Source organism: Purpureocillium lilacinum (genome assembly GCF_023168085.1).
Source record: "Purpureocillium lilacinum CBS 284.36 DNA, scaffold_8, whole genome shotgun sequence".
Classification (NCBI taxonomy): Eukaryota; Fungi; Ascomycota; class Sordariomycetes; order Hypocreales; family Ophiocordycipitaceae; genus Purpureocillium; species Purpureocillium lilacinum.
The window spans coordinates 1,556,733-1,584,410 of record NW_027072118.1 but is presented as its reverse complement, the minus strand read 5'-3'; the positions used below and the strand labels follow the sequence as shown (position 1 = coordinate 1,584,410).

Sequence of the window (27,678 nt, the reverse complement as noted above, 5' to 3'; positions counted from 1 at the left end):
TCGTCCTCGCTCATCGTCTACAGCCCTACGGCACCCCCGTCAGCAAGGTAGCAGCGGGAGTCATCTTCACAGCCCAGCACTAACTCGTACCTCCCCTAGCACGCATCGCAGCGACCACACCACCCCGTGAAAGCTCGGGATCGCCCCACCGCTCACGAAAGCGTGCCTCGTTCTCGCGTTCCCCCCCTCCAGCGGGCGCTGGGCATCTTTGATCGGTCCGTGTTCCGTCTCACTCGGTGTCGTCCCCGGCTACAGTACCGACGCGCGCTAAGCCCCAGTCGGGCACACTTGGTCAGCGATCGCGCATTAGCGCTGGAGTTACAGAAGGCCCCGGGCAGCACAGGAGGCGGCCGCTGGGGGGGGGGGGGGGGGGGGGGGGGGCGCGCCAGCGGGTGGGAGCTTGGGAAACGCTGTGGCCCCCGACGCAAGAGGCCCAGCTCATGCACCTTATACGACCACCGGCTTGGTCAGATCCGACGGACACAGCTTCGTCGCCCAACGCGTATGAGGTAGGTACCCTTATGATGCTTTTTGACTCATTCGCCGCTCCATTGCCGGTAGCACCCCTCTCCAATGCTCCAGCCCTATGAAGGCAGCCCAGAAGGTGACATCTGTGTGACCTGGGCCGTGGACCACGAGTGTTTGAGTCCTGAGACAAATGCCATGCTCACGGCATTATGTGAGCGTCGTCGGAGCCGAGGTACGTCGGCTCTGTGATCAATCAGTCACGATTAATTGAACCTATCGTCCTATACTCTCAACCATTTGCTTCCAGATCCCAGTATCCCTGCCAGTCTCTCAAGCGCTTCGCGCGGAGGTGCGCTTTGGGGAAAGTCCCCGAAGCTGCAGAGAGCAGAGCCGCTAAACGCCGGTCCTTTTGAGTGGGGAGCTCTGCGGGAAGAGGGTCCTCCTTGGCGATGCCTCTCCAGAGTCCTGTCTCCACCTCAATGGTGCAAGATCCGACGACGACATCAGAGCTTCCCGTCAACCAGACAAGACGGCCCGTTTCCCCATTCCTTCAACCGTCTCATCACACACTACTCCCAGCCACCAAAGCCTCAGGGGTCCGACTGGGGCACGAGGCTTTACTCTCCGATCCAATCCCGTGCCGACCGCGAGCTGTCAGGGGCATGCTGGTGGCGGGGGCCCTCGACGGCACTTCCGAGTGGAGAGAAGGTTCACGGCTTTCAATGCTGCCGCGATAGATAGATGGAGATGTCTCTGCCAGGCCCAATGAGCATGCTGGCGCTTCGGACTCCTGACAGTCGAGTGTCGTCTTCAAGCTATTCTCATCACGATGACCGCGAGCCTAACTATGTGTATTGGTTTGATACGAAGCTTAGAAGAGCGCAGCACGGGACGTCTTTCAGGCTGCAGTGATGAATCCCTTGTGAATCCTCCACCGACATGAGACACGGCAGCATCGTAACGTTGCCGACAGTCCTATTTGTGTCGACGCGTAGAGAACCTTCCTCGTAAGCTTACGCCGGCATGAAGCAGCTCCATCGAAAGGCAATCCTGAATTAGAAGCCGGACCGGAAGATATCATGAGACAGTCCTAGAATGCGGCGCCGAGCATGTTGGAGAAAACAACGTGGGGATTTACGTCAAGGGTAAAGCACCCCACGCCCACTCCATGGACTTGAGGCTCCGAGAACTCAACGGGGTCTGGGCTTTCGCGGAGTCCGGCCTCGAGAGGCGGTCGTCGTTCGGGGACTTTAGTCACTCGGGCCGTATTCTTGAGCCTCTGCCGCTGGCCTACGAAGGCGTATTTTTAGCAGCGACGGGTTTGGTGCGGACATGTAGCATGTAGGGAGTCTCGCCCAATGCTCTCCGAATCAATTTATGTCGTCTCCTCCTCTGTTCTCTCCCGTCAACAACGTCGTCCAGTGTCTTGTCTCGTCAATTTGCAGAAGAATGGCGGTTTCGGCTGATTCAGGGCAGTGCGCCCCTCGTCACGCACCGGCACGAGCCGAGCAGCCTGAAGTGAGCGCAAGCTCTAGTCTCGGCAGTGCTCGAGGCAGTGAGGAAGCGGACTCAGAAGTGTGTCCGGACAGATCTCATGGGGTCGCACACCTTCCAGGCGACGAATGTGCTGCTGCTGACGCCTTGTGGTCCTGATTGGGAAGTCGCCGGGATGCCTGCTACGTATAAACCTCGATGTAACATAACTTTCTTGGTAGCGGCTGGTCCAAACAAGCAAGACCTGTCTCGGAGCCTGGATTGGCACCACAGAGGCTCGGGATCTCGGAAATAATTCGCCTCAAAGGTTGGAATTAGGGCCAAATCCTTCTGGCTCGCGTGGGGGAACATTCACATGGTCAGCGGCTGGCGATGCATTAGCGAAGGTGCTCCTGGATCTAGCTCGTGATAGGTGCCGCGTCTTAGACCGGGTTGCTTCGGTTAAACGGGGAAAGTCACGGTTCTCCGAAGGCATGCAGTAGTCTTCTTAGCACGGACAGCCTTTGCCACAATTTAAGATGCCAAACCTGGTCGAAGCCAATCGGCCTGGATATCGTGTCGGCAGCATGGCAAGGCTGTGTAGTCCTCGTATCGCTGATGTCGCACGTAGGCAATGAGGGCGGTGAGAGGCCAATCCGAGACAACAGCAGCGGTACTTGGGTGCATGACTGTTTCGGATGTATCCTAAAAAGTACAAACGTCGCTTCCTGGGGGCTGAGTATGAAGACAGCCTCGACATTCCCCTGCCTTGGCGAACGAGGTTGTCTTGATGGCTCCTAACGTGCTCGACTCCAACCTGAGCTGATGCAAGGACTATCTCGCAAATACTATTGAACTAAGCAGCAGCCACCGCGCAACTCACGTCTGTCGCTCTGGACATCTCATGGCCTTAGCGATGTGTCCACGACGCAAGCCAGGCGTGGAGCGCGCTTTTTGAGCTCGGAAGCGATGGAGGCTGTTCAGTCCTCTGCGGACAAAGACCTTCAAATTAGACATGAGAAGACGATAATGGTCTTTAGAGCTGCTTCCATATAGTAGTGTAGCCAAAACTGAGGTCGACCCCTTACATGTAGGTTGAAGACCGTCGGGTCTGGTCTGGTGTCAAACTGGGATTGCTTGCATATTGAATGGAAAGATTTGACGTTCAATGATACCCTTGATCTTTCCATACACACGTGCAGTCTGAAACACATTTCTCCGGTCGAACCTCATGGCAAAGCCTTTTTGAGATCATTTGGGCACCCGCGCGACTCAGAAGAATGAGGACCGAAGACAACGACTAGTTGACTCCCTGAGGTATGAGAGAGGCGCCGCGAGATCTCGCAACATATCGCTGACTCATTCGCGATCTAACGACAAATGTGCAGTGCTGATGCGGTTCGTGATTCGTGCGTCCTGCTCAGGGGGACAGGTATCCCAGTGCGAATCGAGCGTCTAACTGCATGGCTTGGCCATGTACTGGTGCGGCGCAATGGACATGCACACTTGATCTGATGTGCAAGGATTCCGGCCACGTGGGAATCTCCGCAAGGGGGCCATGCACTGATGCCATGTGGACGCACATCCAAGCGCCGCAACTTGTTCTCACTCAAAGACGGTCGCCAGTGGGGGCGGACCACGGTTATATAGAAATGAAACACTGCCCTTCTACAAAGATCGAACATCGGGAAACTGTAGCGACGTTGAATCCACCATAGCCACTGACCGGCTACGCCTGGTGTGAGAGCACTTACTGGATTTCGTCGTCGATAACACCATTCCGCATCCATACCTACGGCCAAGCGTCGTCTATACCCTGTTGCTGTGGAATCATGCGGGATACGCAAACATTATTGCATAGCTTCATGTATGGCAGTGGGTTTTGCCGGGTCCGGCGACTTTCAAGTGCCGGGGACAGGACCCGGGACAGTCAGCTAGGCTATGTTGCAGCTGTCTGGAGTTGCACGAAGCTCTCCCTACGGGTCTGACACGGCGCTTACTCGTGGAACTAGGCACGCAAAACCGTCCGTGGGGTTTCTGCGGCGTAGCATCGACATCTTACCGAGAGCTAGTGAGCATTTAGCCAAATCTGCTGAGGAATCAGACTCGTTTGTTCTTCAAAGCCGGTGCGGGTCGGGCCGAGACGCCATGTCTGTCGGCCTGTCTGCCGAAGTCAATAAAGAGAGCGAATCCGCCCTTTGCGAGAACCTTTTGCAGCGGCGACTATTTCGGAAAGTCCTTGTAGGAGCGCCTTCAACATGCTTATGCGTTCCACGCTTCTTCTCGCAACGGCGGCCGTCGCCAGGGCAGTCGACCTATCTACCCTTCCTGGTTTTTTGATCAATGCCTCGACCTCGGCCTGGCAACCGCTGAAGGACATTGCGGTCGACATCTACAACAACCCCGAGCTTGGCCTGAACGAGCACCACGCTCACGACTTGATCGTGAACCACTTCTCTAGCGTCAATGGCTGGAAGGTCACACCACATGCCTACGGCATGGATACCTCTTTCTCGCTGGTGTATGAGCATCGTCCCCAGGGCTTTGACGGAGAACTCACGACAATTGGCATCATTGCCGAGTATGACGCCCTGGTAATTGGCCACGCTTGCGGACACAACCACATTGCTCTCAACGCGATTACCGTTGCCACTCTGGCCAGCGAGGCCCTCGTCAAGTACGACATTCCCGGCCGTCTCCACGTCCTCGGCTGCCCCGATGAGGAGAATGCTGCAGGCAAATACACCTTGGACCAGCGCGGCGCCTTTAAAGATTCGGAAATCTGGATCATGGCACACCCCACGAGCGCAAGCGCCTTCCAGCCCATGAACTCCCGCCTCAACTCGTTCGCTCGGTTCACCGGCAAGACCCACCAGGAAGCCGTGCGGAAGGCGTACGAGGCTATGGTAGTTGTGCAGGGCCTCAAAGGCACACTGCCAGGTAATGCGTCTTCAGCGGCATCGATTGAGAATGTCGGCGTGTATGCCGTCAACGTCGTCCAGGAAAACATCAGCCTTGGTGTAGCGGGCTCCGACATTGCGACTGTCAACGCGACAGTCGCCTCTCTCCTCACCAGCAACTTTCCCAAGGTCTCATATGTCGTCAAGGACGATTCTCACGGTGTAGCCATCAACATCACTGGTCCTGGAGGCCATGCTTCCGAAACGACACAAGGGGCTCTTGACTTGTCCGTCAAGACCTTTGGCGCGTTCTCGAACAACTCGGCAATCACCTTCTACCTGCCGGGGAACATCACCGCCAAGGAACTCGACATCACTGTCGACATGCGGACGCGATACACGCATGACATCCCCGCCGTTGCCAAAGTTGTCGACAAGGCCATTGGAAGCTTGTCTCGAGGCATCACTCATGACATCAAGTACCCTGCTCTTGAGGTGACGCCATACCTCCCTCAGGCCGTGATCAATCTGCTCGCTACCCCGGATTACAACCTCACAGACTGGAAGATTAGCGACTTTGCCCCCGCTTCTAGCGACGCCTCGTGGCCGCAGTCTGCAGTCGTCGACCCTGCGACTCACGAGCTTCTCAGCGCCGGCAGCGTAGTGATCCACGCCAACTACAGAATCTGCGACCCCACGCCCGGCTCTATCTGCGCCTTCAATCATGAACCACTGTTCAGAGAGGTTTCTGGCACCGAGTACAGCTATACGCAGACGGAGATTGTGGCAAGAGCCCTGTCACAGATCGTGGTCGAGTTGCTGGCAGATGTGGATATGTACAAACAGGCAACGGCAATCATCCACAACTAGACTCGTTCGTCCAGGCTTAGAATAGAGAGGGGCTGGTTTAGAAATGGTTTTGCAAGACAAACCGGCGGGACCTAGGCTGGCTGTGCATAGATATAGTGGCAATGGTGCGCGAGTGTACATGTAGAGATGAACCATTCCCTCGGTCAGGTGTAATGTTTCTCGTTCAGTTGCCCTACATGAAAAACGTCACGTATTGTTCGGATACCCCTTGGTTGAGAGGCCCGGGGTTCGGAGGAGTAAGGGCGGGACTGGGTGGTAGACTCCAGAGTCGTGAAGCGGACTTGCAAATCTCCGCGCTAGCTCGTCGCATCGCGAACTGTCGCGGGGTCTTAGGCCAGAACAGCACAGCCAACTCCTCGTCGATAAGACAGCGGCCCGGCTTTTCTCAACAATGCCCCCTGCCTGACACGTACCACACGAGACTGCAGCGAAGGAAGGTGGGTATCCTCGATCAGCAGGACCGCGACTGGTGTCAGCCTGCCTAAGCCCATGCCAGATCTATTCCCGTCTTTCCTTCCTTCGCCTTCAACATGCCGGTAGATAAACTTGCCGAATCTGATCCAAGCTCGCTGTCCACTCAACCCAGTCCGAAAGGCCGCCGGCAAACCCATTCATGTGCCGAGTGCCGACGTCGGAGAGTCCGCTGCGAGGGACAAACAACACCATGCCGTCAGTGCATATACTACGAGGTGCCGCACCTTTGTCACTATCCGACTCGCAAAAGACGTCATGCACCTACGTTAAAGTATGTCCACACCTCTATGACTCGTTTGGTCGCCTAGGGTACCGGCTGACGGCGGATCAGGGCGTACGCAGACCTTTCTGCTGCATACGAATCGTCTCGCAGGATTTTGAACACTCTCTTCCCCTCGTCTTCAATGGAAGAGCTCTCCTCCATGTCACGGAAACAGCTACTGGAATTGGTGAATGGCGAAGAAGTACCGGCGCCGGAGGCAAATACACCAAGATCGAGACTGACTGCCCACTCGACTCTCTCCTCAGTTCCAATCAGCCCTCTAAGCCCTGGACCCGATTGTAACTTCGAATGGGATGAAATGACCGACAGCGAGTTGAGTGGCCCCCGGGTTGAAGATGATGTCAACGGCCTGTCCCTCACTTTGGATAGCAGTCACACATCTTTCCAAGGAGCTTCCTCGATCCCCACGATGATTCGAACGATATTCCGATGTTCCACTTCCGCCCAGAACATGCTACAAGAAGAGAAGCTGAAGCGAAACATCCGGCCTGCAAATGACACTTCGAGCATCCGCAATCTGGCCCAAGCACCGACTTTACCCAACGCCTCGGAGGAGGGAGCGTTCATTGATGCCTACTTCAACCACGTGCATGCCATCGCACCCATGGTAGACGAAGCCAATTTTCGACGAGCCAGGGTCCAAGGGGTAAGGGACAGCCAGTATACTGGGCCATGGTTTGCGTTGATGAACATGGTCCTTGCCCTGGGTTATGTTGCATATACTGGTGGCAACCAAACCGGACACCTTCTGTACTACCGTCGCGCATCGAAGCATCTTGATTTCTCATGCCTAGGGGGCGGGACATCTATACACAGTCCAAGCGCTTTCGCTTCTGGGAGGTCATTACCTTCATTACCTGAATCGGCCAAACACAGCCCATGTGGTAATGGGAGCCGCGCTGCGAATGGCCGTCGCGATTGGCCTTCATCGTTCAAGCCATCAACACGCCAGTGGGTTGGACCCAGGATCGGACAGCCACAAAAGAACAGAAACGCGGATTCGAACCTGGTGGTCTCTATTTTGCCTCGATGTCTGGGCTGGGACGACCCTTGGAAGGCCAGATGTGCCCTCCTTGGACAATGGCACGATCTCGACTTCATCGCCAATCCTGGCATCACCACTTGTAAGCCGGACTGACAAGAGTCCGATTGCATCAGGATAGCATGCTGACTTGAGTATTCAGGACTATCACGGTATCTCGCTGCGGGCAAGCGAGCAGTTCTGCAAGATTGCCGCCCACATTCAGCACCGAATGGCGGTGGTACCGCTCTTGGCACCATCAGAGATCACCGAGTTGGATTCAAAGATCCTCAACTGGCAGCACTCGTTGCATCCTCTCCTTCGAGACGCAAATCACTGCCCAGAAGTACTTCGATCAGCCCGCGCGCTACTTCGGTGTCGGTTGTGTACGCTTCGCCTAGCACTCTATCGCCCACACCTCGTCAACGCAGCGCTCAACCGCGGACCGGACTGCCCAAGCAGCGAAACAACGGCTGTCAAGGACCTTATCAGAACATGTCGAAATATTGCTGTCGACACCATCGACACCATTGCGGCCGATTGGTTTCCCAACCAAATATCGGCGTGGCACAGTGTTTGGCACATGTTCCAGGCAGCCCTGGTGCTGCTGCTGGCCCTCATTACAGAGCCAGAGAACACAGAGGCGCAATTATGGGATCAGACGCTTCAGAGAGCCACGGATCTCTTGCATCAGATGGAGCGCTGGTGTCCAGGAGCCAGCCGCAGCGGCGAAGTAGTCCGCTTTCTGTACAGCGCACGGGGGCCTTCGTCGTTGCCGGCCGAGGCGTTGTCGTCCATATGCCTCTCGGACAACGCATTTGACGACCTATTGAACATGGACATGATGAATGCGGAGACAAGTTGGATTGACTTTGACACACTGGGCAGTCCCACAGGCCCTGAAACCAAGGTGCTGAAGGGCGAGTAGTACGCACAGGGTTTTTGCGCGTTGCGGCATCATTTAGTCCGTACGAGACTCACGGTCGTTATATGGAAGGCCCTCCTTAGGGAGCATTAGATATCTTCAGATATGGATATTTGCGTTTCAGAAGCCACATAATCCTGGTACCTTGATCGAAATTGTACCCATTGCATCCCGGACCGCTGTGGCTACTCAAAGCTCGCTCGTGGCGTAGGTGATTGAGCAAGTGCGCCGCGCCACGTCAGGGACTCGTAGGAGCATTGAAGTTCTCAATTTCGTCAGCCCAAGGGATGCCGTTTTGAGCCCCTACGCTTTGGATCGTGATTGCAGCAGCTTTATTAGCGCGACAGACGGCGCTCCGAATGTCCCAAGTCCCGCTGGCTTTCTGGCGCAAATAATCAGAGGCGTATGCGCCAGTGAAGGTATCTCTGAGCATCCCTGTTAGTCCATGTGCGGAAGAAGAGATTCAGAAGAGTACGAACCCTGCTCCAGTAGTATCCTCAACCGCAACGTCGAATGCAGGGCAGCGACCACTGCCTGTCGCGTTGGCGTAAAACGCCCCTTTGGCACCCAAGGTGATGACCACATTCTTGACGCCATGATCCAAGAACTCCCGGGCAATTGTTGACCAGGTTCCCTCATTGACCTCATCTCTATCGCGACCCGTCATGATGGCTGCCTCTGATTCATTGACGAGTAGGTGCGTAAGATGTCGGTAGAATTGCTTGCCAATGGGCGTCGCGGGCGCTGCGTTCAAACAAAAATCGATGCCAGCCTTGCCCGCAGTCTCAACCATGGTTTCCACGACATCTCTGTCAATTTCCATCTGGGCCACGACCAAGGCCGGTCGAGTTCCGCCTCCAAGCTGTTCAGCGTTTGCAAAGTCTTCCCTCTTCCAGGCAGCAGTCGCACCTAGCGTAAAGAGACATCGGTTCTCCCGTGTCAGGTGTTCCACCATGACGAAGCAGATGCTCGATCGCGTGTTGGGTACCGTTACGATGCTGGAAGTGTCGATGCCATTCTTCTTCAACTCCACGATGAATTTGTCCCCATATCGGTCGTCCCCAACGGCGCCGATCATCTTGACACGTATTTGGTCTTCAGCGGAGTCGTCATTCGTGAGCTCCTCCGTATTGGGTATGACTCTCCCGTTGCTGGACATGTTGTCGCAAACATCTGAGCCCCGGAGTGGCTTTTTGTGACAGGTCCGGTAGGTAGCAATCGCGGAATTCGCCCCTTTGCCGCCCAACGCCTCTAAGTACTCGTTTGCCAGCACGCTTTCCCCACAGTCTGGGATTCGACTCGCGATCATGATCAGATCGGCATCCAACCCTCCAATGACTGCGATCGTCTGAGAAGACATCACTGAGATTCTTAGATTTACAGGTTTGCATTGAGCTTAATGTCGCACAAGGGCAGCGGCTCTTCTGAGATATGAGAACATGAATGAAGGTGCGCAGGGGTCTGGTATATCGGGTACGTTTGCTAACGGTGGCGTAACTCGCCCTTGCGCCGAAGTTCAACACTGGATGCTCTGCGAAGTGGATGTGGGTGATCCGTGCTGTCTGTTTGTCACCATCTGAACGGACTTAGCTGGCCAATTATATACCTAGCGCAGCTACTGGACAACACAAAGGATTGCCCGTTCATGCCTTCACGGACCCCGTGTTAATGTCCAAGAATAGGTAGCTGACACGACACGGTCCAGGCCGGTTGTGCGCTGAATCAGTGCTGGGCGATACGCCCTATTTCACAAGATGATTCAACACCCCTCGCAGCATGCGTCATTCTGTGGTCACAGACTCGATCAGACGATTCGAAAGCTCTGTCGAATTCTCGGATCCATTGCATCGCGTTAGAAGATGTCACCACCGAAAGACCTCTTAGCATCAGAGCGCGATCAGCAGCCCGCTGTAACGAAGCGCATCTCTACATCCACTGCGCCTATTCCACTGCCGCCGCCGTATTCTGTGTTCACAAGGAGACAACATGTCCTTGTACTTTGTCTGGCCTCTTATGCGGCGAGCTTCTCGCCCTTATCATCGTTCATCTTCTTCCCAGCCATTGACGACTTGTCCCAGGCACTGCAAGTTCCAGTTGGGCGGATCAATCTCACCATCACGTCGTACATGATAGTGGCTGGATTGGCCCCGGCGCTCCTAGGGGATTTGGCAGATAAGATCGGACGTCGTCCGGTGTACTTGTTCATGATGAGCGTGTACTGCGTTGCTAACGTTGGTCTTGCGCTGCAAAATAACTGGACGGCGCTTTTCCTACTGAGGATGTTGCAAAGCTGTGGGAGTGCGGGTACGTCAAGCGTAGTTCAATCGTTTCACACCATACTCGTGCTTGAACTGATTGACAGACCAGCCACCATTGCGGTCGGATATGGTGTAGTATCAGACATAGCTCCGCCATCCAAGCGCGGCACTTTTGTTTCTGGTCTGGTTCTCGGGTAGGTTATTCACTGAATTGGACAACTTGACATATAAGCAAAGTGCTTGAGTCGCGTCGCTGCCCACAATCTCTGGCTGCTTCTCTTACACAACAGGGTCGAGGCTAACCTCGGAGAGCAAAGGCCCAATATAACGACGGCCGTTGGTCCAATTCTCGGTGGCGCTTTAGCCAGCTATTTGGGCTGGCGCTGGATATTCTGGTTCCTCGCTATATCGTCTGGCGCATGTCTGTTGCTCATTGCACTACTGCTCCCGGAGACGGCGCGTTCAATTGTTGGCGACGGATCTGGGAAAGTCTCGGGCTTTCGTCGCACGGTTCTGTCGCATTGGCAACTCTTGACACTACGACAGGGCCACCGGAGGCCTGGCAGCGCAAGCGGCGAGGCGGCTGTCGCGATAGGAAACGACACTGGGAGGCGTTTGAAGTTGCCCAACCCACTGGCCAGTCTGAAGCTGCTGTGGGCAAAAGACAGTGCGCTGATCACGCTCATATTTGGTATCTTCTACATGAACCTCAGCTCTCTCCAAGCATCTACTTCGACGCTCTTTCTCACCGTGTACGATATTTCGGGGATCCAGTTGGGCTTGGTGTACCTACCCTCTGGCATCGGATCCTGCATTGGCGCGTACTGTGCAGGTCAGTTAGAGCTCCGTCTTGAAATGCTCCAACGCCCTCAACCAGATCCTGTGGCGCTGAGCTTCGTGTCTTGTACCTGAATCTGGCACCCGGTTTTGGCGTTCTAACTATCCCTAAAGGCAGCCTCCTGGACCACGATTACCGTGTCATCGCTCGCAAGAATGAGATCGAGATAAATATTCCGGGCAGTGATGATTTAGACCATTTTCCTATCGAAAGGGCAAGGTTCCGAAGTATTTGGCATGTAATTAGTGCTGGAGCAGTTTCCTTGGTCGGATATGGGTGGTCTCTGCAGCTCAAGGCGGTAGGTTTTGCCAGTACCAATCTCGGCGTTGTTCGTTCGGGCGGCTCACTGGTAAATAGAACATGGCAGTTCCGCTGGTACTGCATTTCGTCATCGGCCTTTCTACAGCGGTCGTGTTCAATGTACGCGCCCCGCCTTTCCGTGCTGACATGTTACCGGCATGAAACTGACCATCCCCCTTGGAATAGATTTGCGGAACTCTTCTCGTCGACATTCATCCGAGATCGCCCTCGACAGCACAGGCCGCGAACAGCATTGTTCGCGCTTTTCTCGCCGGTGGTGGTACCGCCCTGGTCGAAGTGTTTATAGACAGCATGGGGGTTGGCTGGACGTTTACAATCTTTGGTGGCCTTGGTATGATCGCCCTGGCCCTGGCCTGGCTAGAGTGGGTGTATGGAGAGAAATGGAGGAAGAACATGAGAGACAGAGGTGTCGAGCGTTGAGTTACCGCATGTCGCCCCGCCACAACGCCCATGTAAGAATCGGCCAGGGTATCAAAGTGTTCGGCCCGGGTATCAATGGCCCTCGAACCATGCCCATCGCCCGACATAAACAGAGTATATATTCAAAAGGGTCTTGAGGAAGATGTCTGTTTGTCGTGGGCCGAAGTAGGGGATTAGGAGAGACAGCACAATGCACCGCCGACTGGATGAGCTCGAGACAGCTGGTTGATGCAAATACATGCACCCATAGTGTCTTGGGAGTCTCCAGAACTTATCCGTGTTGTCATAACTGACTATTATAAAAGAAATCAATGAGAGTCGTCTCGTACTGCATAGGAAGTCAGTAGCACCCAACTAGGAGGACGCCGGCTTGATGGGATGAGCCCAGGGAAACTTCCCAACCATCTGCTCCTCGCCTTCTACATACTCGAAGACAGGTGTACGGGCCAGCGCCGGCGCGTTCCGATTGGCAAAGAACTTCTGAAGCGACTGCTTTGAGAGGATATGGCGGTCCACAAACTTGTGTGTTGTATCCGCCCACGTCGCGGCGCCGGTGGCTTGGCTTGCACCGGCGAGGCCAGCCTTGACCGTCTCGAAGCGCGCGAGCTGATAGCCCTCAAACGCAGCGAACACCTGTTCCTTGGTCGGAAAGGCTTCCGGGTCCGAGGCCCGGACAGCCTTGAAGGCGTGGTACATCTCATTAGAGAGCGCCACAACGTCGACGATGCCGTTGTTGCAGCCCGCGCCAGTGCTTGGCGTGAACTTGTGCGCCGCGTCGCCGACAAGAACGATTCGGTCCCAGCTCCAATGGTCGACGACGCCTTCTTCAAGATTCACCATGCCGGCTTGGGTCCGATTGGTATAGGCTTCCTTGATCGTCAACCCGCCCTCGATAATGGGCAGGTGACCCCACCTTTCTATGAACTTCTCCTCGTCTGCCTGGTTGTACCGCACCCCTTCGCGCGTCGGCTTCTCCATGCGCTCGTACACTCCGATGACCGAGGTGCCCTCGCCAGCGAAGAGCTGGAGAGTACAATTGTACCCGTGTGTTTCGCTAGCATCTCCGGCCTTGATCGGAGGGACTGTTGGAAAACGTACCCACATGGCACGGTAGGTAGTGAGGAACGGCTCCGCTTCATTGATTTTGTTCTCGGTGGTGGGCGGTGCTTGAAGGGCCGCCGTCCGCATCAAGTCTCTCACCCGGCTGTGGGCACCATCAGCGCCGACGATGACGGTTCCGGTATACGAGGTGCCGTCCGCGCAAGTCACGCTGACGCCGTCAGGGCCGGAAGAGACATCTATGACCTTCTTGCCAGGGAGAAGCTTTGCCTTCGCCTCCGCTGGGAGGCCATCGTGTAGGGTTTGCATAAGATCATGTCGGCTTATCACTCGTGGGTAGGCCCCGTGGCTGCACAGGTTACCATTAGCCATAGATTTTAACAAGTTGGAAGCTGCGGCAGCCGGCAGCTGGGGCGTACCGACTTTTCCTTAAAGTATGTGAACCACAGGGTGTCGCCAAGATCGCGTCCGTTATGATCCATGCGCCTGAAACGGCTCATGGGTGAGCTGACGCTCTCGATCTTGGGGAGCAAGCCTAGCTGGCCCAACACACGCAATCCTATGGGAAGGAGAACAAGATTTGAGCCGGCATCTTCAACCATTTTGGCGCGGCGCTCGAGCACGATGAAGTCAAGGTTTGCGCGTGAGAGAGCGTGCGCGGCTGTCATCCCGACCGGGCCACCACCGACAACAATAACTCTAAAGGGACTCGGAGTCATTGTGGATAGTGTAAGAAGCCGCTCTGTGGTAGTACTATTGATGGGACTGAAGTTGACTCGAGGAGTTCTCAGTTATGTGACGAGATAATTCTGTGAACGGATAGAGGAGGCTTTAAACGTCAGAGGTTTCCCAACACTAGATGTGCATTGCACTGTGTCACGGAACCCGAGCAATGCACCCAGTTTTATGATATAGAGATGCCACAGTCCCTGGCATGACTTTCCTCCGTTATACCCCTCTGTTCCCTACATACATTAACCGTCCCCGGCAGGCAAGGGCTAAACTCGGGCGACGATTCGGACTCGGGAAAGCAGCCATTGTAGCGCATGCGTCGCACCTGCCGGGCATTGTGACAAAGTTCGAATCCATATCGAACAAGCTCACGCCACATCTGCACCTTTCGCATCCTTTCTGATTCGAAGACGTGACCCGTCCTGCACAGCTGACATCCGAGGCGCGCCGGAACCGCCTGGCAAATCACAGAAGTCGGTGCGGCGGTCTGGACCATGATAGATTCGCCGACCAACGCGAGCGCTGGGGAAGTATGTGGCCGCGGCGGATATTATCCCATCCAGTAACCTCGTTCATCTAGATAGGCTGTCCACTGCAGGAGAGTGACCAGGGCCGCAGCCTCGTTCGTTTAAGCTTGCAGCACAGCATTTCCAACTCATCCATCGACTTCTCATTGGATATCCCCCCGCTCCCTGTCAGCACGCACATACACACATACAGGCCACAGTCGGATGAAGCGCGTGGTGGCGCCGGTGGCCCCGGCCGAGGCCCCGCACTCACCAGACTCTACGCGAAATGCAGCCTCAGCGGAACACCTTCCCAGGCTCATCACAAATGATGACTGGAGTCCACGACGCATGCAACTCTACATCCCGTGGACGGGTTGGAGATCCGCCAGCGCCTTGGAACCGTTGAGATGTGTGTGGCCGTGTGTGGCCGCACCGTGTGTACGTGGATGTTTGCCCCTCATCCGACGACCATACAACCACACTTGCAGCACAGAGTGAAGGGCACAGCACTGGAATGCGCATTCTGAATCAGTATGCGCCAAAATCCCACTTCTATTCGACCAGTGGGTCTAGAGAAGACGTAGCTATGCTAGGATTGCTTCCGACACTTTAGTTTTGTGCAATACCGTACTTGAAGTGAACCGTTGGATCGACCTGGATATCGTTTTGCGTGACGTCAATGTATCTCAGTCCACGGAAGCTGAGGCTCTTCCTTCAAAGCGATGATCTGATCGTCCTCGTCGGACGTGTCATGCATATGTTCCAATAAAACTGCAGCTGAAACGTCGCTACGCCATTGACCAGAATGCGCTTGAGCAGGACATTCTCCAATGGCCACATAGAAGAGCTCCACATGACGAGCAGCTGGGACTTGCTAGAGGTGGTCGAGGAAATGCCTCCAACTCTGGAAGAACCCTACGACCGCATGATGCAACAATTTCAACAGCTAAAGAGGAACGACCCCAAGTACTGTGTACGTGTACTTTCAGCGGCGGGCCTTGCATACTGACCACTTCACTTGGCTGAGCTGGGTCTCTTGTCCGGACTGCCCAAAACTGTTGCTGCTAATGCCGATACCGTTCGAGAAGTTGTATTGCCATGTGGCTCGTTCCTTACCGCGCAAAACAACGACATCGTGTATGTTATTAGTGATGTGTCACTCCGCCGGGCTCGGAGAAAAAAAAAGGGTCGGGTCAGGGATTGCGGAGTTGCGTCACTCTTCCGATTTCATTGGACAGCTTGCACGACCGTCCCAGTCTCCGTACAATGCCGCCCACGGTTCCCAGGTTCGGGGGCCATGCTACTGCCACAGCTGCCAGGAGACGAAACCAAGCGGCCTGAGAAAAGACTAAAGCGCATATGAAGTGAGCCCACGACGACTACGAAGACAAATCTCTTTTCGGTCACTACATGGGGATTTGTCCCTTGAAGAACAAAGCATGTTGCTACGCGACTAATGTCTATTTTTGCAGAGCCTTTAGCCTCCGCTCCTCACGCTCGCTGTAGCGATCGCCAAACAAGTCAAAATGAGGCCTCATGACAATCGTGTACTTGACCAGCTCCTCCATGCAATCGACAAGACGGTCGCGATTCGAGCTGGGCATCATGCGGCTGCCCTCCTCTTCAGAAGTGAATTGTGTGTACGCCTTCGGCACAGAGCTCTGGTTGGGGATAGCAAACATGCGCATCCAACGACCAAGAATTCGCAGCGAGTTCACGGCGTTGAACGACTGCGACCCGCCACTGACCTGCGCAACGGCAAGAGTCCTGCCCTGGGTCGGCCGCACCGCTCCCGATGACAATGGGATCCAGTCGATTTGCTGCTTGAAAATACCCGTCTTTGGAGCGACGCAGGTTAGCCACTTCATAAAGCTCACTGGTCCATCGCAATCGATGCAGACTTACCAAGTTGCCGTGCTGCTCGGGGCTGATCCATACGTGGCCGTCACTCCACTTGCTGAGGTCGCGCAGCTCCTGCACCTTGGGATGGCCATGCTGGACGTCATCTTTCTGTGGCAAGCCGGCTGGGTCGTAGACTCGGACATCGCAGCCTAGGCGAAAGAGTATCCTGGCGGCTTCGAACGCCAGCAGACGCGAATAGGATCTACCAAGGCTGCTGTTAGCTTCAAGGCTCCATTTAACGAGCGCGACGACGCGGTAGAGCATCTGCTTGTCAATGGCGGAACCCACCTGCTTCTCAAGCTGCCATAAAGAACGAGAATCCGCAGCCGGTCCTGCTGTTTGTCCAGAATCTGCGACTCAACCATCTTCAGAGCTGTGCTGAGCTCCTGATGCGCAACCCAATCGTCCGCGGCAAAGGCGTCAGGCAAGAGAAACGGACGGTAGAGCTCACGGATCTGACAATCATCCTCATCTGGCCCGATGGCCAAGGACCGCAAGCGGTAAGTTGTATCGACTTCGAGCTGTATCGCCTCTCGCATGGCATGGGAGTTATTAAGGTCCCCGTGCCCGTTCATAGTGCTGACGGGACGCGGGCGTGGCGCGGTACTGTGCAATGGGCGCTGCTGTGTTGAAACCGCCAAATAATGGGCTTTTGGGGACACGAGCCGGATTGACCGTTGCAGACGGTACATTTCCTGCAACGATATGTCCAAAAGGTATCACGTAGTAGGGACTGGAGCTGGTGGAAGAGGTATTGACAGAAGACAATGTTCAGGGTCAATTTAAAGCGCTGGCTGGTGCGGCTCCAGTGGGGACGGCGGCTGATTAGGTGGCTACCCACTTACAGGCACGGGGCTTTACGGGCATTTCCACGCTCCCTGAATGAGTCCATCACCGCCACCAACGCTGGAATCGATCTCCTGCCCGACGCCTCGCACATTTGGGTCGGCATAATTCACCCGTCCATGTCGTCCATCAGTCTGAATAGCGTGGTGTTTTTCACAAAGCAGCTGCTCCCCCCATTGCATCCGAGGGCGGCTCGTGTCCGACCCAAGTCGGTGGCTTGACCGTGAAGTTCGAGGAGAATCGCCGCAGCCGCATCACAGGACGTTTCGAGCATTTCCGCCCGACTTCCATCCGTATCCTCTGTCGGCGGCCCGGGCGGGCAAAAGCAGTCCGACATTGGCGGAAGCACACTGTCGATGGAACGCTCAACCTGCTCGAGATATTGGGTTCCGTCGTAGCCGGGCCGTTGGCAGAACTCGTCCCCGTCAGCCTGGCGCTGAGGTCGCGCTACATCGAGGCTGCGTCTGCCACCAGATGGGGACAGTGCTGGCTTCGGAAGCCCTGGTTCTGGCGCCGTCGCAGGTGCTGTGGGACTCATTTTGGCAATCGTCGACGTGCTGCGAGTCGGCAAGGACGAGGAGGAGACTCGGGTAGCAGTCGGCAACGCGGAATTTATGCTGGAAGAAGCGGAGGACGGGAAAGAGGCCAAATACCGACGGACTTCGCTCGGGGAGACGCCGCGCAGGCGTAGCAAGGCACGCAATCGCTGGTTCTCATCTGAGACGGCCCTGGCAGCCCGCTGCATTTCCTGAGTCGCCTGGGCGTCACGACGCTTGTATTCGTCCAGCTGCCTCGACAGGTCGTCGATGAGCTCCCTCCGCCGGGCTCGGGAGCGCCGCTGCCTCTCACGATTCTGGGCGCTAGAATCCGGTGTCTTGAACTGCCCGGGTGTGGTCCATGTGAGCCTGTGACGAACGCAAGTCATATGGGCATCGTACCTTCCGAGGCATTTGGCGTTGGTGGTGTCACTGACACGCAGCGCTGCAAGCCAGACCCGCGCGGGGGGGGCGGAGGGGAGGGCTCCTGTCCACTCGGTCGCTGAAATGCCGCGAGGTCGTCTCTTCCCAGGTCGAGTGTCCCCAGAGGCAGGATTACCCGCGGTGTTGTATTAGTTGGAGAGCAGACTAGGAAATAGATGGTGTCGGTAATTCTTGCCACTTGATGCTAAATCTGGTTCTCCTGGGCGGCACAGCTTCTCGGTTTTAGTGTCCCAGCTGCTGTAGCTCGCTGCAACCATGCACCGCCAGGTGGACATGTCACGTCATCATGGGTGGTGGGCCCGCCGCAGCTGTCTGCTGGAGGGCTTGTGTGGCGGCTGCCTTGGACGAGGACTCTAGAACCTTCCCACAAAGATAGAAATTACCATGGATTCACTTCTATATACTACCTAACATGCAGGCTGAGCGGAGGCCACAATACGGTCTATGTGGCCTTGCTGGTCCAGGGCGCTGCGTCGTACTCCTCCATCCACTCCACAAACTGGCTCCCGCCCAACGCCCAGCCCTTGACGCCTTCGTAGAGAATCAGGCTTTCTATACTGTCGCCGCCGCCGCAGTCAACGATGTGATCCTGAAACCAGCCAGCAGCCCGAGTGCCGCGACCTCGTGATGAAGCTGTAGAGCTTTCAGCCGCGAACCAGGAACGATATTTTACGAGTACACATCGGGGACTCTCTACTTACAGCAGTACCAGATGACCTTGCGCACCCCGGCTGCCTTGAATAGGCAGTAGAGTGTTGGGATGGTTGGGTATAAACTCTGCGCTGGAAGGTTCAAAGAGCCTCGGATGGTGCCCCCCTAAGGTAGCGGCAAGAGTCAGCGTCAGACGAGCGAGACAATAGCACAACGGCGGATTGAGGCAGTAGGGCATAGCTCGCGGGCTGCTTGGTGCTGTCAGGCACCAAGTACCACCTAGCAAACTCACCTCGTGGTCGGCGCGCCGCAAATCGACGAGGACAAAGTCATTCGCAGTAACATTCTCCCCATCTTTGAGCATACTCAGAAGTTCCTCGCGCGTCACGTATCCTGGTTGTAGATGCCTCGGAGGAGGATACGCCGCGTACCAGGGCGGAGAGCTTGCGGTGCTTGACCCGTGTGCAGTCGCCATCGTAGCGACAAGGGAAGCTGGGTAAAGAGATGTCTGTCGTGCAAGTCGCTGCGGTGATATACTTTGACGAAAGAAAGTAGAAAGACTCAAGTTTACTCCGCGCATGGCCTCAGCAGTAAAAGGCTCCACGCGCAGTTTTCCTTTCAACCCGGCAGTCAAGCTGCCGCCGCTGAAGCAACTGCCTGGGGAAGGGCTCTGACATGGAATGGCCCGGGAGTGCGTCACGCCACATACATGATTGGTCGGCACTTTTTTGAGCTGTTGCGTCCGGGACCTGAGAAATTGATCGCGGCCGGTGGCGGCAGCGGCAACATGACAGTTCCAGCACGGAGCCGCCACTTCCCAAAGAGGAAACACGATACATGTGTCACACCCGTGCTATGATTGGTCCACAGCCTCCAGAAAAGCAAAGCGGCAGTTTTTGGGCATCCCCAGGGTCCAGGTGGCACTGGGACCCTCCATGTCAACTGGCACCATATAAACGACGCGAGCAGTTCCCATGAAAATATTTTGATGCAAACCAGTACTGCAACTCTCACCTCGAAACGCAAGCCCAGGCAGATACATCGTCGCAGTCATGTCGTCTGAGCCCAAGTCTGGTGACTTCACCGCCTCACCTTTAGCGGAGCAGCCCGACGTTGTCCCCGCGACCGCCCGGGACCTGGAAGGCCAAGTTGACGGAGACGGCGATGAAGAGAAGGATTCCATATCAGCATTCAAAGCGCTAGGATGGCTCGACCGCTTCCTCGCCCTATGGATCTTCCTTGCCATGGCAATTGGCATCATCCTCGGCAACTTCGTACCCTCGACCGGACCCGCGTTACAAAAGGGAAAATTTGTCGGCGTGTCGGTGCCAATTGGTATGTACCTGAGTCTAGTCGTTCCACGGTCTACATGCATGCGCAAGAAGCTAATCAACAACATCTTCTTTAGCCGTTGGCCTCCTAGTCATGATGTACCCGATCCTATGCAAGGTCCGATACGAGTCGCTCCACAAGCTTCTCGCCCAGCGCTCTATGTGGAAGCAGATACTCTTCAGCGTCGTTGTAAACTGGGTTGTAGCCCCGTTCCTGATGGTAAACTCACCCTACCCTATCTCCCTGCGACGGTTTCCGCCCTGTGCCTAGATTGCGCTTACTGACACCACGCCACCTTAAGCTTGGTCTTGCGTGGGCATTCCTTCCAGACAAAAGTGATTTGCGTTCCGGCCTGATCCTTGTCGGCCTCGGACGATGCATCGCCATGGTTCGTCAACTACCCCAGCCGTCAAAAACGGCTCGTTCGGGCTATAACATCAGGCAGCTGACAGTGAGACAATCTAGGTGCTCATCTGGAACGGCCTAGCTGGCGGCGACAACGAATACTGCGCCATCCTTGTTGCAATCAACTCGATCCTGCAAATGGTCCTCTTCGCCCCCCTCGCCGTCTTCTTCATCCGCGTCATTGGGGGCGAGACCGGGGTCAGAGACGTCTCGTACGAGGTTGTTGCTACAAGCGTTGGGGTGTTCCTGGGCATTCCCCTAGCGGCCGCCATCATCACTCGCTTCGCGTTGCGAATGACTGCCGGGCCAGCTTGGTACGAGCGCGTGTTCCTCCGATTCGCAGCGCCCTGGTCTTTGATCGGTCTGCTCTACACCATCATTGTTCTCTTCGCGTCCCAGGGCCGCCAGGTGGTCCACCAGGTGGTATCTGTGGTTCGTGTTGCGGCGCCGCTTGTTGTCTACTTCATCTCCATCTTCTGCGTCACGCTCTTCATCACCTATCGCCTTGGCTTCAAGTATCCGCTCGCTGTAACGCAGAGCTTCACCGCCTCCAGCAACAACTTTGAGCTGGCCATCGCTGTTGCCGTTGCCACCTTCGGACCGGATAGCGACCAGGCCCTTGCGTCCACTGTAGGACCACTAATTGAAGTCCCGGTCCTCCTTGGCCTGGTATACCTCATGCGGTTCATGCGGAAGAGATGGGACTGGAAAGCTTGAGGCTGCACTGCGCCGTACTTGGACCGGCAGAGTCGGTACGCAAGAGTACCAGTGGCACAAAAATTTGGGACATGGCGCCATAGATCACATAATTAGAAGTTTGATGTCGGGTTCATCGTTCGGTGCAAAGTGCATGGGCAGAACCCGTTACGTTACGGCAAGGCACAGCCAGCCGGCTGGCCCCATAGACCACTGCCCCCCCTTGCAACAGAGCCCGCGACAGCTGGGATTTTAAATTTCCGTGTCAGTCGATCAGTGGTGTGGACCATGGCAGCGCTGTGCGGGGTGATCCGTTGCACTAGCGCGGACTTACATATTTGCTGCGCATGGGCCGACATCGACGTCGATGGCTAACATGCCGGCCTGTGCTCCAAGGGACCTCATATTTGCTCGGTAAGACCGCCTGAACCTCCATGCACCATTGGATCTTCAACAATGTCCTATTATTTGAGGTGTTGCGCCACCAAGGTACCAGGCTTCCACGTCGTCAGCCACGGTCAACTCTCCAGCTGCGAAGCTTGTAAATCTTCAGCATCACGAAGTGAAGACGCATTTGCGGTCTTGGGCGATCCATTATTAATTCTGGGCATGACGAGCTTACATGCAACTACAGCGGCAACACTAAACCGCGAGATTAGTGGATACACGTACCGCTATCGGGGCTGGGAGAAGATATAAAGCACCCCGCGCCACCACGACATTGCTCTGCGCACGTACGACAGCCGTCTCAATAAGCAGTGTAACTTTGTGTGGCATTTTAGACTTGTACTGGAACAGTTGCTTCCAGAATGACGGAACTTGCACAGAGAATCGAGCTCAGCTCGGGCTGGACGTTCAAGCAAACGGATGAGGGGGAAGATGCCTGGGCGCCTGTCGCGAAGGTGCCTACGGTGTCCCATCTCGACCTCATGGCAAATGGCCGGTAAGTCATTCAAGCGTTTACTGTGGCTTTTGCTAATACTGTGTGACAAAAGTATCCCGGATCCATTCCTCGGGCTCAATGAGCTTGATGTCGAGTGGGTTGGCGAAAAGTCGTGGACATATCGCACGACCTTTGCAGCGCCGGACGGGGCGGCGACCTCTTCAGTTTACCTCTTGTTTCAGGGATTAGACACTTTCGCAAAAGTGACACTGAACGGAACTGTCGTGTTGGAGAGCGACAATATGTTCCTTAGCCATCGTGTCGATATCACCAAAGTGGTGAAGGATTCCAATACGCTGGTCATCGACTTCGACAGCGCACTCTTGCGCGGCAGAGCACTTGAGAAGGAGCACTCTGACTATCGTTTCATCGCTCACAATGGTGAGACTGGACGACTTGCGGTGAGGAAGGCTCAGTATCACTGGGTAAGCTTGCTCACTGTGCCACTCGGACGCCGTCTCTAACACTAGTGTAGGGGTGGGACTGGGGACCTGTTCTCATGACTGCCGGCCCGTGGAGACCTGTTTACCTTGAAGTATCCTCGTCGCACATTGACGACTTTTGGGTCAAGTATGATGTCTCGGAGGACTTGTCTGTCGCTACCGGCACTGTTGAGGTTCATTCGTCTGGCGAAGTGGACGAGATCCGGCTCTCCATCGGCAAGAACGGTGGGAGCTTGTTTTCTGGCGCGTCAAGCCATAGAAAAGACGGCAAAGCCAATGTCGAGTTCAAAGTCGGTATGGAAGCCACCCCCAAAACGAACCGACGTCCCGATGCTCACATCAGATAGAGGATTTGAAGGCATGGTACCCGGTCGGATATGGTGAGCAATCGCTGTATGATGTTACCGTGGAAATCGTCAAGAATGGGTCTGTCGTCGATCGCAAGACAAAGAGAACTGGTTTCCGCCACAGTGAGCTTGTGCAAAAGGATGACGCCCACGGGCAATCCTTTTACTTCCGCGTCAACCACGTGGACGTCTTCGCGGGAGGGTCCTGCTGGATCCCCGCCGACAACTTCCTACCAAGGCTCACACGTGAGAAGTATAGAGAGTGGCTGGAACTGATGATTGAGGGAAATCAGATCATGACAAGGTAAGCTAGATGCAACCCTTCATGCCCGCTTCAGCGCTGACGATCCCTGCAGAGTCTGGGGTGGCGGCATATACGAAGACGACGCGTTCTACGAGATTTGCGACGAGCTCGGCATTCTTGTATGGCAAGACTTTATGTTTGCCTGCGGCAGCTATCCCACATGGTCCTCGCTTAGGGACTCTGTTGAAGCTGAAGCCAGGCAAAATGTTAGACGTCTACGACATCATCCTTCGATTGTCCTTTACGCCGGAAACAATGAAGACTACCAAATCCAGGAGGGATACAATCTCGACTACGACTATGAGAACAAGGACGCAGAGTCGTGGCTGAAGTGCAGCTACCCGGCTCGCTACTACTATGAGCATCTGCTGCCCAAGGTCATTGCAGACGAAAGCCCGAGTGTCCCTTATTGGCCCAGCTCTCCATTCTCGAACGGCAAGAGGTCAGATGACTTGACTGTCGGCGATGTGCACCAATGGAACGGTGCGTGGTGTTTCTTCCCCAACTTTCTTCCCCAACTAGTTCCTGCTGACCTGCTAAACATCCCTCAGTCTGGCACGGAACACAGGAAAAGTACCAAACCTACGCGAAAATTGGAGGCCGATTTAACAGCGAATTTGGTCTTGAGGCATTCCCTCAGCAGGCAACCATTGAGCACTTCGTGACGAAGCCTTCTGAGTTATACCCTCAGTCTCACACGCTGGACTTTCACAACAAGGCCGACGGCCACGAGAGACGCATCGCGACGTACCTGGTTGAGAACTTCCGACCTCCCACGGACCTGCAGGTGCGGCTCCATTAGTATTGGAACCTTGACAATGACCACCCGTAACTGACCTGATTAGTCTCATATCTACCTGACCCAGCTTTCCCAGAGCGAGGCCCTTGCTTACGCCTATCGAGGCTTCCGGCGCCAGTGGGGTCACGAGCGCCACTGCGGCGGTGCCCTCGTTTGGCAGATAAATGACTGCTGGCCATGCACTTCTTGGGCAATCGTCGATTTCTTCCTTCGCAAGAAACCTGGCTTCTACACTGTTGCGCGGGCGCTGCGCCCAATCACCGTTGGAGTCCAGCGGGAACATCACGACTGGAGCGTGTGCCACGCCCGACCGGCAAAGAAGTCGCCTTTCAACGTGTGGGTGTCGAGCAGTGAGCTCAAGGAGACTACTGGAGATGTCGAGATTCGCTTCTTCTCGGTGGAGACGGGTGCAGAGGTCAAGTCCCCGATCGTCAAGTCGAACGTGACAATCGCACCCAACGGCACGACCGAGGTCTATGCTGGCGAGATTGACAACGTCAGCGAAGAGCCGCACGTTGTCGCTGTGCGTCTTCTTTCTGGTGGAAAGGTGGTTGCCCGTGAGGCCGATTGGCCTCAGCCGCTTAAGTATCTGGCCTTCCCGGACCGAGGTGTGAAGATCGAGGCATCGGCTGGAAGATATGTCATCACGGCAGACAGGCCAACCAAAGGGTTGGTGTTGGAAGAAAAGGACGGGGTTCGTCTCAGCGACAACGGCATTGATGTCATGCCTGGGGATGAGCAGGTGATTGACGTAGATGGATCATCCGTCAAAGAGGGCACGCCAGGCTTCCAATACCTTGGCATGAGTTAGACTCAGTAGAACGCACATGTAAAATCGCACGTTTACTCAATGGGAGCTTGTGCGGCGACACAAAAAAAAGCCGTTTCCTTCAGTTAGCGTCGCCGGGTAGGCGTCACTCAGCAAGAGGGGGCCGCATCTCTCGACCTGCTCTTGCATGCGGGAACCGCTGCCACCGAGTGTCCCGATGGGGTGTGACGGGCCAAAGGCGTAACGATCTTCTCCGGACCCGCGCAGCTATAAGCCAGGCAACACGTCGAGCTGCCGGGACCGGCAGCGGGGACAAAAGGACATCACATCGCATCAAGTTGAGCAAGCAAGGCAACATAACGGCCAATAGCTTTACTGCGGATAATTCTATCTCGCATGGCACACTTCCGAGTTGTCTCTAGCTGCTATCCGAAGATTACAATGCTATCCGGTTGGATCACCGGGCCGTGACAATCCGTCTCCCATCGAAAGCGAGCAGAGCTGCAGCTTGTCCAATCCTTACTCCACGGTGACCTTGCGCGTACTGGCCTTGCGTGGGTTCTTTTCCTCAAAGACCTGGTCCAGTTCCTCCAGAGTCCGGCCCTTGGTCTCAACGTAGAAGAAGTAGATGAAGGCGAGCTCGAAAATGTCCCAGAATACAAAAAACACGTAGCTGATAACGGTCAGTATCGTTTAGGTGAAAGGGACATGATGGTCAAACTTACAACCAATACTTGATGTTCTTCATGGCGATGGGAGCGGCAAAAGTGTTGACAAAGCTGGCGCATCCGGCCGTGATCTGGAACATCATCATGCCGTTGGCACGCATGTCGTTGGCGAGGACTTCAGCCGGGTAGATTGGCTGCATGGGGGTAAAAGCGATGGCGAATACGACGCCAAAGATGTAGATGAAGGCGATGCTGGCAGAGCTGGCCGTCTTACTTGCCGTCTGCTCGTACTTGGCGGCGGTGGCTGCTACAACTGCCAGCGATACGGACATGGCAGCGCAAGAGGACATGAGCATCTTACGGCGGCCAAAGATGTCGTGCAGCCGGGCTGAGACTGTGTTAGTACAAATAGAATGCGTGGGATGCTGGGCACATACCTCCAGCTGTCGCTGCGATCCAGCCCGTAACGGCATAGATGGCGTTGAGGAGGAGGACAGTATTGACGGAAGTGATGCCAACATTCTCCACCATCACAGGCAGATAGTAGCTAGACACATTGTTGCCAGAGAATTGTCCGAACCAAGCCATTGTCATGGCAAGCATCAGACGATACAGCCTGCTGCGCGATTTGACGAGTGTTCGCAGGTCAAAGTACGACTTGGCGGAGCGCAGCTGACCGTCCCGCAGCGAGGCCTCGATTTCGTTCATCTCGATGGCCACGATAGGATGATGAGCATCGCCGTTGGCGTGATGGGTGATGATGAAGTTGCGGGCTTCGTCGTATCGGCCCTTGGCAATGAGCCATCGAGGACTCTCGGGAACGATCCAGCCAAGGATGCAGACGAGGCCAGGGCACAGCATCTGAAGCCAGAGAGGCAGCCGCCATTTGAGGTTACCACTCAAGTGCAGGTTCGCGCCATACATGGCTAGGCAGTGTTAGAACGCGACGAAAATAAGTGCAACTGCCAGAAACTCACCAAACGTAGCGATAATGCTACCCATGTAATAGAGCGTGTTGTATGCGCCGGCCACAGCGCCTCGGTGCAGCGGCGGCGCGATCTCGACGAGGAGCAGCGGTGCCGCCACGGTGGCAATGGTAGAGAAGAAGCTGAGGAGGAATCGCGCGCCAATGAAGGACGCCAGAGTTGGTGCCAGCGCGGTAAAGATGGCCGAGGCAAGGATGCCGAAGCAAGCAACGATCATGGTAATCTTTCGCCCGCGCCAGTCACAGATCCAGGTGAATAGGGCACCGATCATCTGACCGATCTGGAAGATGGAGAAGACGAGGCCGGTGGTGGAAGTCCCGCCTTTGCCCAGGTTGTAGTATTCCTGATACTCAGGGAGGGCGTTGATAGAGCCCATGAGCGAGCCATCATAACCTGTAACAATTAGTCGCGTCCTATACGGCATGGGAGCCTGTTGTAGGGGAGACTTGCCGTTCATTGTTGAGCAGAGGTAGATAACCAGGCATGCGCCGTACAGCTTCAGATGGCCCTTGCCCCATGGATTGGGTGCACCACCCGTGACCTCCAAGGTAGCTGAGATGGCCTCTGCGGGCACCGCGCCCTTCTCCAACTGAGGAGGGCCTTCATTGTGCTCAGTGCTGGTAGTACGCGTCTTCTCGGGATCCGACATGGTGGACAACCGGTGCTCGGAGTCGCGCAGCGAGTTGAACGAGGTGTTGGTTGTGGTGGTGGCGAGAGGTGAGGATGAGGTTAGAAAAGGCATCTGCAAAGTCGGACGATCCCTCTATTATCATATACCTCTCGACGCGGGGCCCCACGGGGGTTGTTTCCCGTTCGGGTCCCAGACATGAGTCCGGAGGACAAGGGTGAAAGGTGCAAGTCGCCTGTCAGACAAGGTCCGAGGCAATAGGCATGGCACTAGTACGGGGATACGGAACTCCATAATCCCATGGCGCGGTTCCCAGTGCAGCTCGGTAGCGCCGAACAGCCACAAAGCCCGTGGTCGCACGCCCTCATGGCCTGGGCAAATTGCATTCCGGAATGCCTGGCAGACCGTTGTCATTCTTGAACTGTTGA

The 27,678-nt window shown here is 55.5% G+C and overlaps 9 protein-coding genes across 9 annotated transcripts; 4 read left to right on the top strand and 5 right to left on the bottom strand.

Annotated features, from left to right (window-relative positions):
• Positions 1 to 4,199: 4,199 nt before the first annotated feature.
• Positions 4,200 to 5,711, top strand: PLICBS_010208 (uncharacterized protein; the record flags this gene model as incomplete). The annotated part of the gene is made up of 1 exon (XM_018326695.2): positions 4,200 to 5,711. One exon carries the CDS (start codon positions 4,200 to 4,202, stop codon positions 5,709 to 5,711), a length of 1,512 nt encoding a protein of 503 aa, XP_018175015.1.
• Positions 5,712 to 6,877: 1,166 nt separating this feature from the next.
• Positions 6,878 to 8,417, top strand: PLICBS_010207 (uncharacterized protein; the record flags this gene model as incomplete). The annotated part of the gene is made up of 2 exons (XM_065601887.1): positions 6,878 to 7,075; positions 7,653 to 8,417. The coding sequence occupies 2 exons, from the start codon at positions 6,878 to 6,880 to the stop codon at positions 8,415 to 8,417; spliced, it is 963 nt and encodes a 320-aa protein (XP_065457959.1).
• Positions 8,418 to 8,877: 460 nt separating this feature from the next.
• On the bottom strand, positions 8,878 to 9,573 carry PLICBS_010206 (uncharacterized protein; the record flags this gene model as incomplete). The annotated part of the gene is made up of 1 exon (XM_018326697.2): positions 8,878 to 9,573. The coding sequence occupies one exon, from the start codon at positions 9,571 to 9,573 to the stop codon at positions 8,878 to 8,880; it is 696 nt and encodes a 231-aa protein (XP_018175017.2).
• A 3,032-nt stretch (positions 9,574 to 12,605) lies between these two features.
• Positions 12,606 to 13,912, bottom strand: PLICBS_010205 (uncharacterized protein; the record flags this gene model as incomplete). The annotated part of the gene is made up of 3 exons (XM_065601886.1): positions 12,606 to 13,274; positions 13,350 to 13,659; positions 13,734 to 13,912. The coding sequence occupies 3 exons, from the start codon at positions 13,910 to 13,912 to the stop codon at positions 12,606 to 12,608; spliced, it is 1,158 nt and encodes a 385-aa protein (XP_065457958.1).
• A 2,099-nt stretch (positions 13,913 to 16,011) lies between these two features.
• On the bottom strand, positions 16,012 to 16,992 carry PLICBS_010204 (uncharacterized protein; the record flags this gene model as incomplete). The annotated part of the gene is made up of 3 exons (XM_018326699.1): positions 16,012 to 16,389; positions 16,457 to 16,655; positions 16,742 to 16,992. The coding sequence occupies 3 exons, from the start codon at positions 16,990 to 16,992 to the stop codon at positions 16,012 to 16,014; spliced, it is 828 nt and encodes a 275-aa protein (XP_018175019.1).
• A 1,729-nt stretch (positions 16,993 to 18,721) lies between these two features.
• On the bottom strand, positions 18,722 to 19,405 carry PLICBS_010203 (uncharacterized protein; the record flags this gene model as incomplete). Its single annotated transcript, XM_065601885.1, has 3 exons — positions 18,722 to 18,912; positions 18,981 to 19,095; positions 19,223 to 19,405. 3 exons carry the CDS (start codon positions 19,403 to 19,405, stop codon positions 18,722 to 18,724), a joined length of 489 nt encoding a protein of 162 aa, XP_065457957.1.
• Positions 19,406 to 19,982: 577 nt separating this feature from the next.
• On the top strand, positions 19,983 to 21,384 carry PLICBS_010202 (uncharacterized protein; the record flags this gene model as incomplete). Its single annotated transcript, XM_065601884.1, has 3 exons — positions 19,983 to 20,265; positions 20,339 to 20,481; positions 20,728 to 21,384. The coding sequence occupies 3 exons, from the start codon at positions 19,983 to 19,985 to the stop codon at positions 21,382 to 21,384; spliced, it is 1,083 nt and encodes a 360-aa protein (XP_065457956.1).
• A 788-nt stretch (positions 21,385 to 22,172) lies between these two features.
• Positions 22,173 to 25,010, top strand: PLICBS_010201 (uncharacterized protein; the record flags this gene model as incomplete). Its single annotated transcript, XM_018326701.2, has 7 exons — positions 22,173 to 22,306; positions 22,359 to 22,731; positions 22,782 to 23,043; positions 23,097 to 23,400; positions 23,453 to 23,883; positions 23,952 to 24,187; positions 24,246 to 25,010. The coding sequence occupies 7 exons, from the start codon at positions 22,173 to 22,175 to the stop codon at positions 25,008 to 25,010; spliced, it is 2,505 nt and encodes an 834-aa protein (XP_018175021.2).
• Positions 25,011 to 25,487: 477 nt separating this feature from the next.
• Positions 25,488 to 27,271, bottom strand: PLICBS_010200 (uncharacterized protein; the record flags this gene model as incomplete). Its single annotated transcript, XM_018326702.1, has 4 exons — positions 25,488 to 25,641; positions 25,694 to 26,024; positions 26,074 to 26,562; positions 26,614 to 27,271. 4 exons carry the CDS (start codon positions 27,269 to 27,271, stop codon positions 25,488 to 25,490), a joined length of 1,632 nt encoding a protein of 543 aa, XP_018175022.1.
• Positions 27,272 to 27,678: the final 407 nt, after the last annotated feature.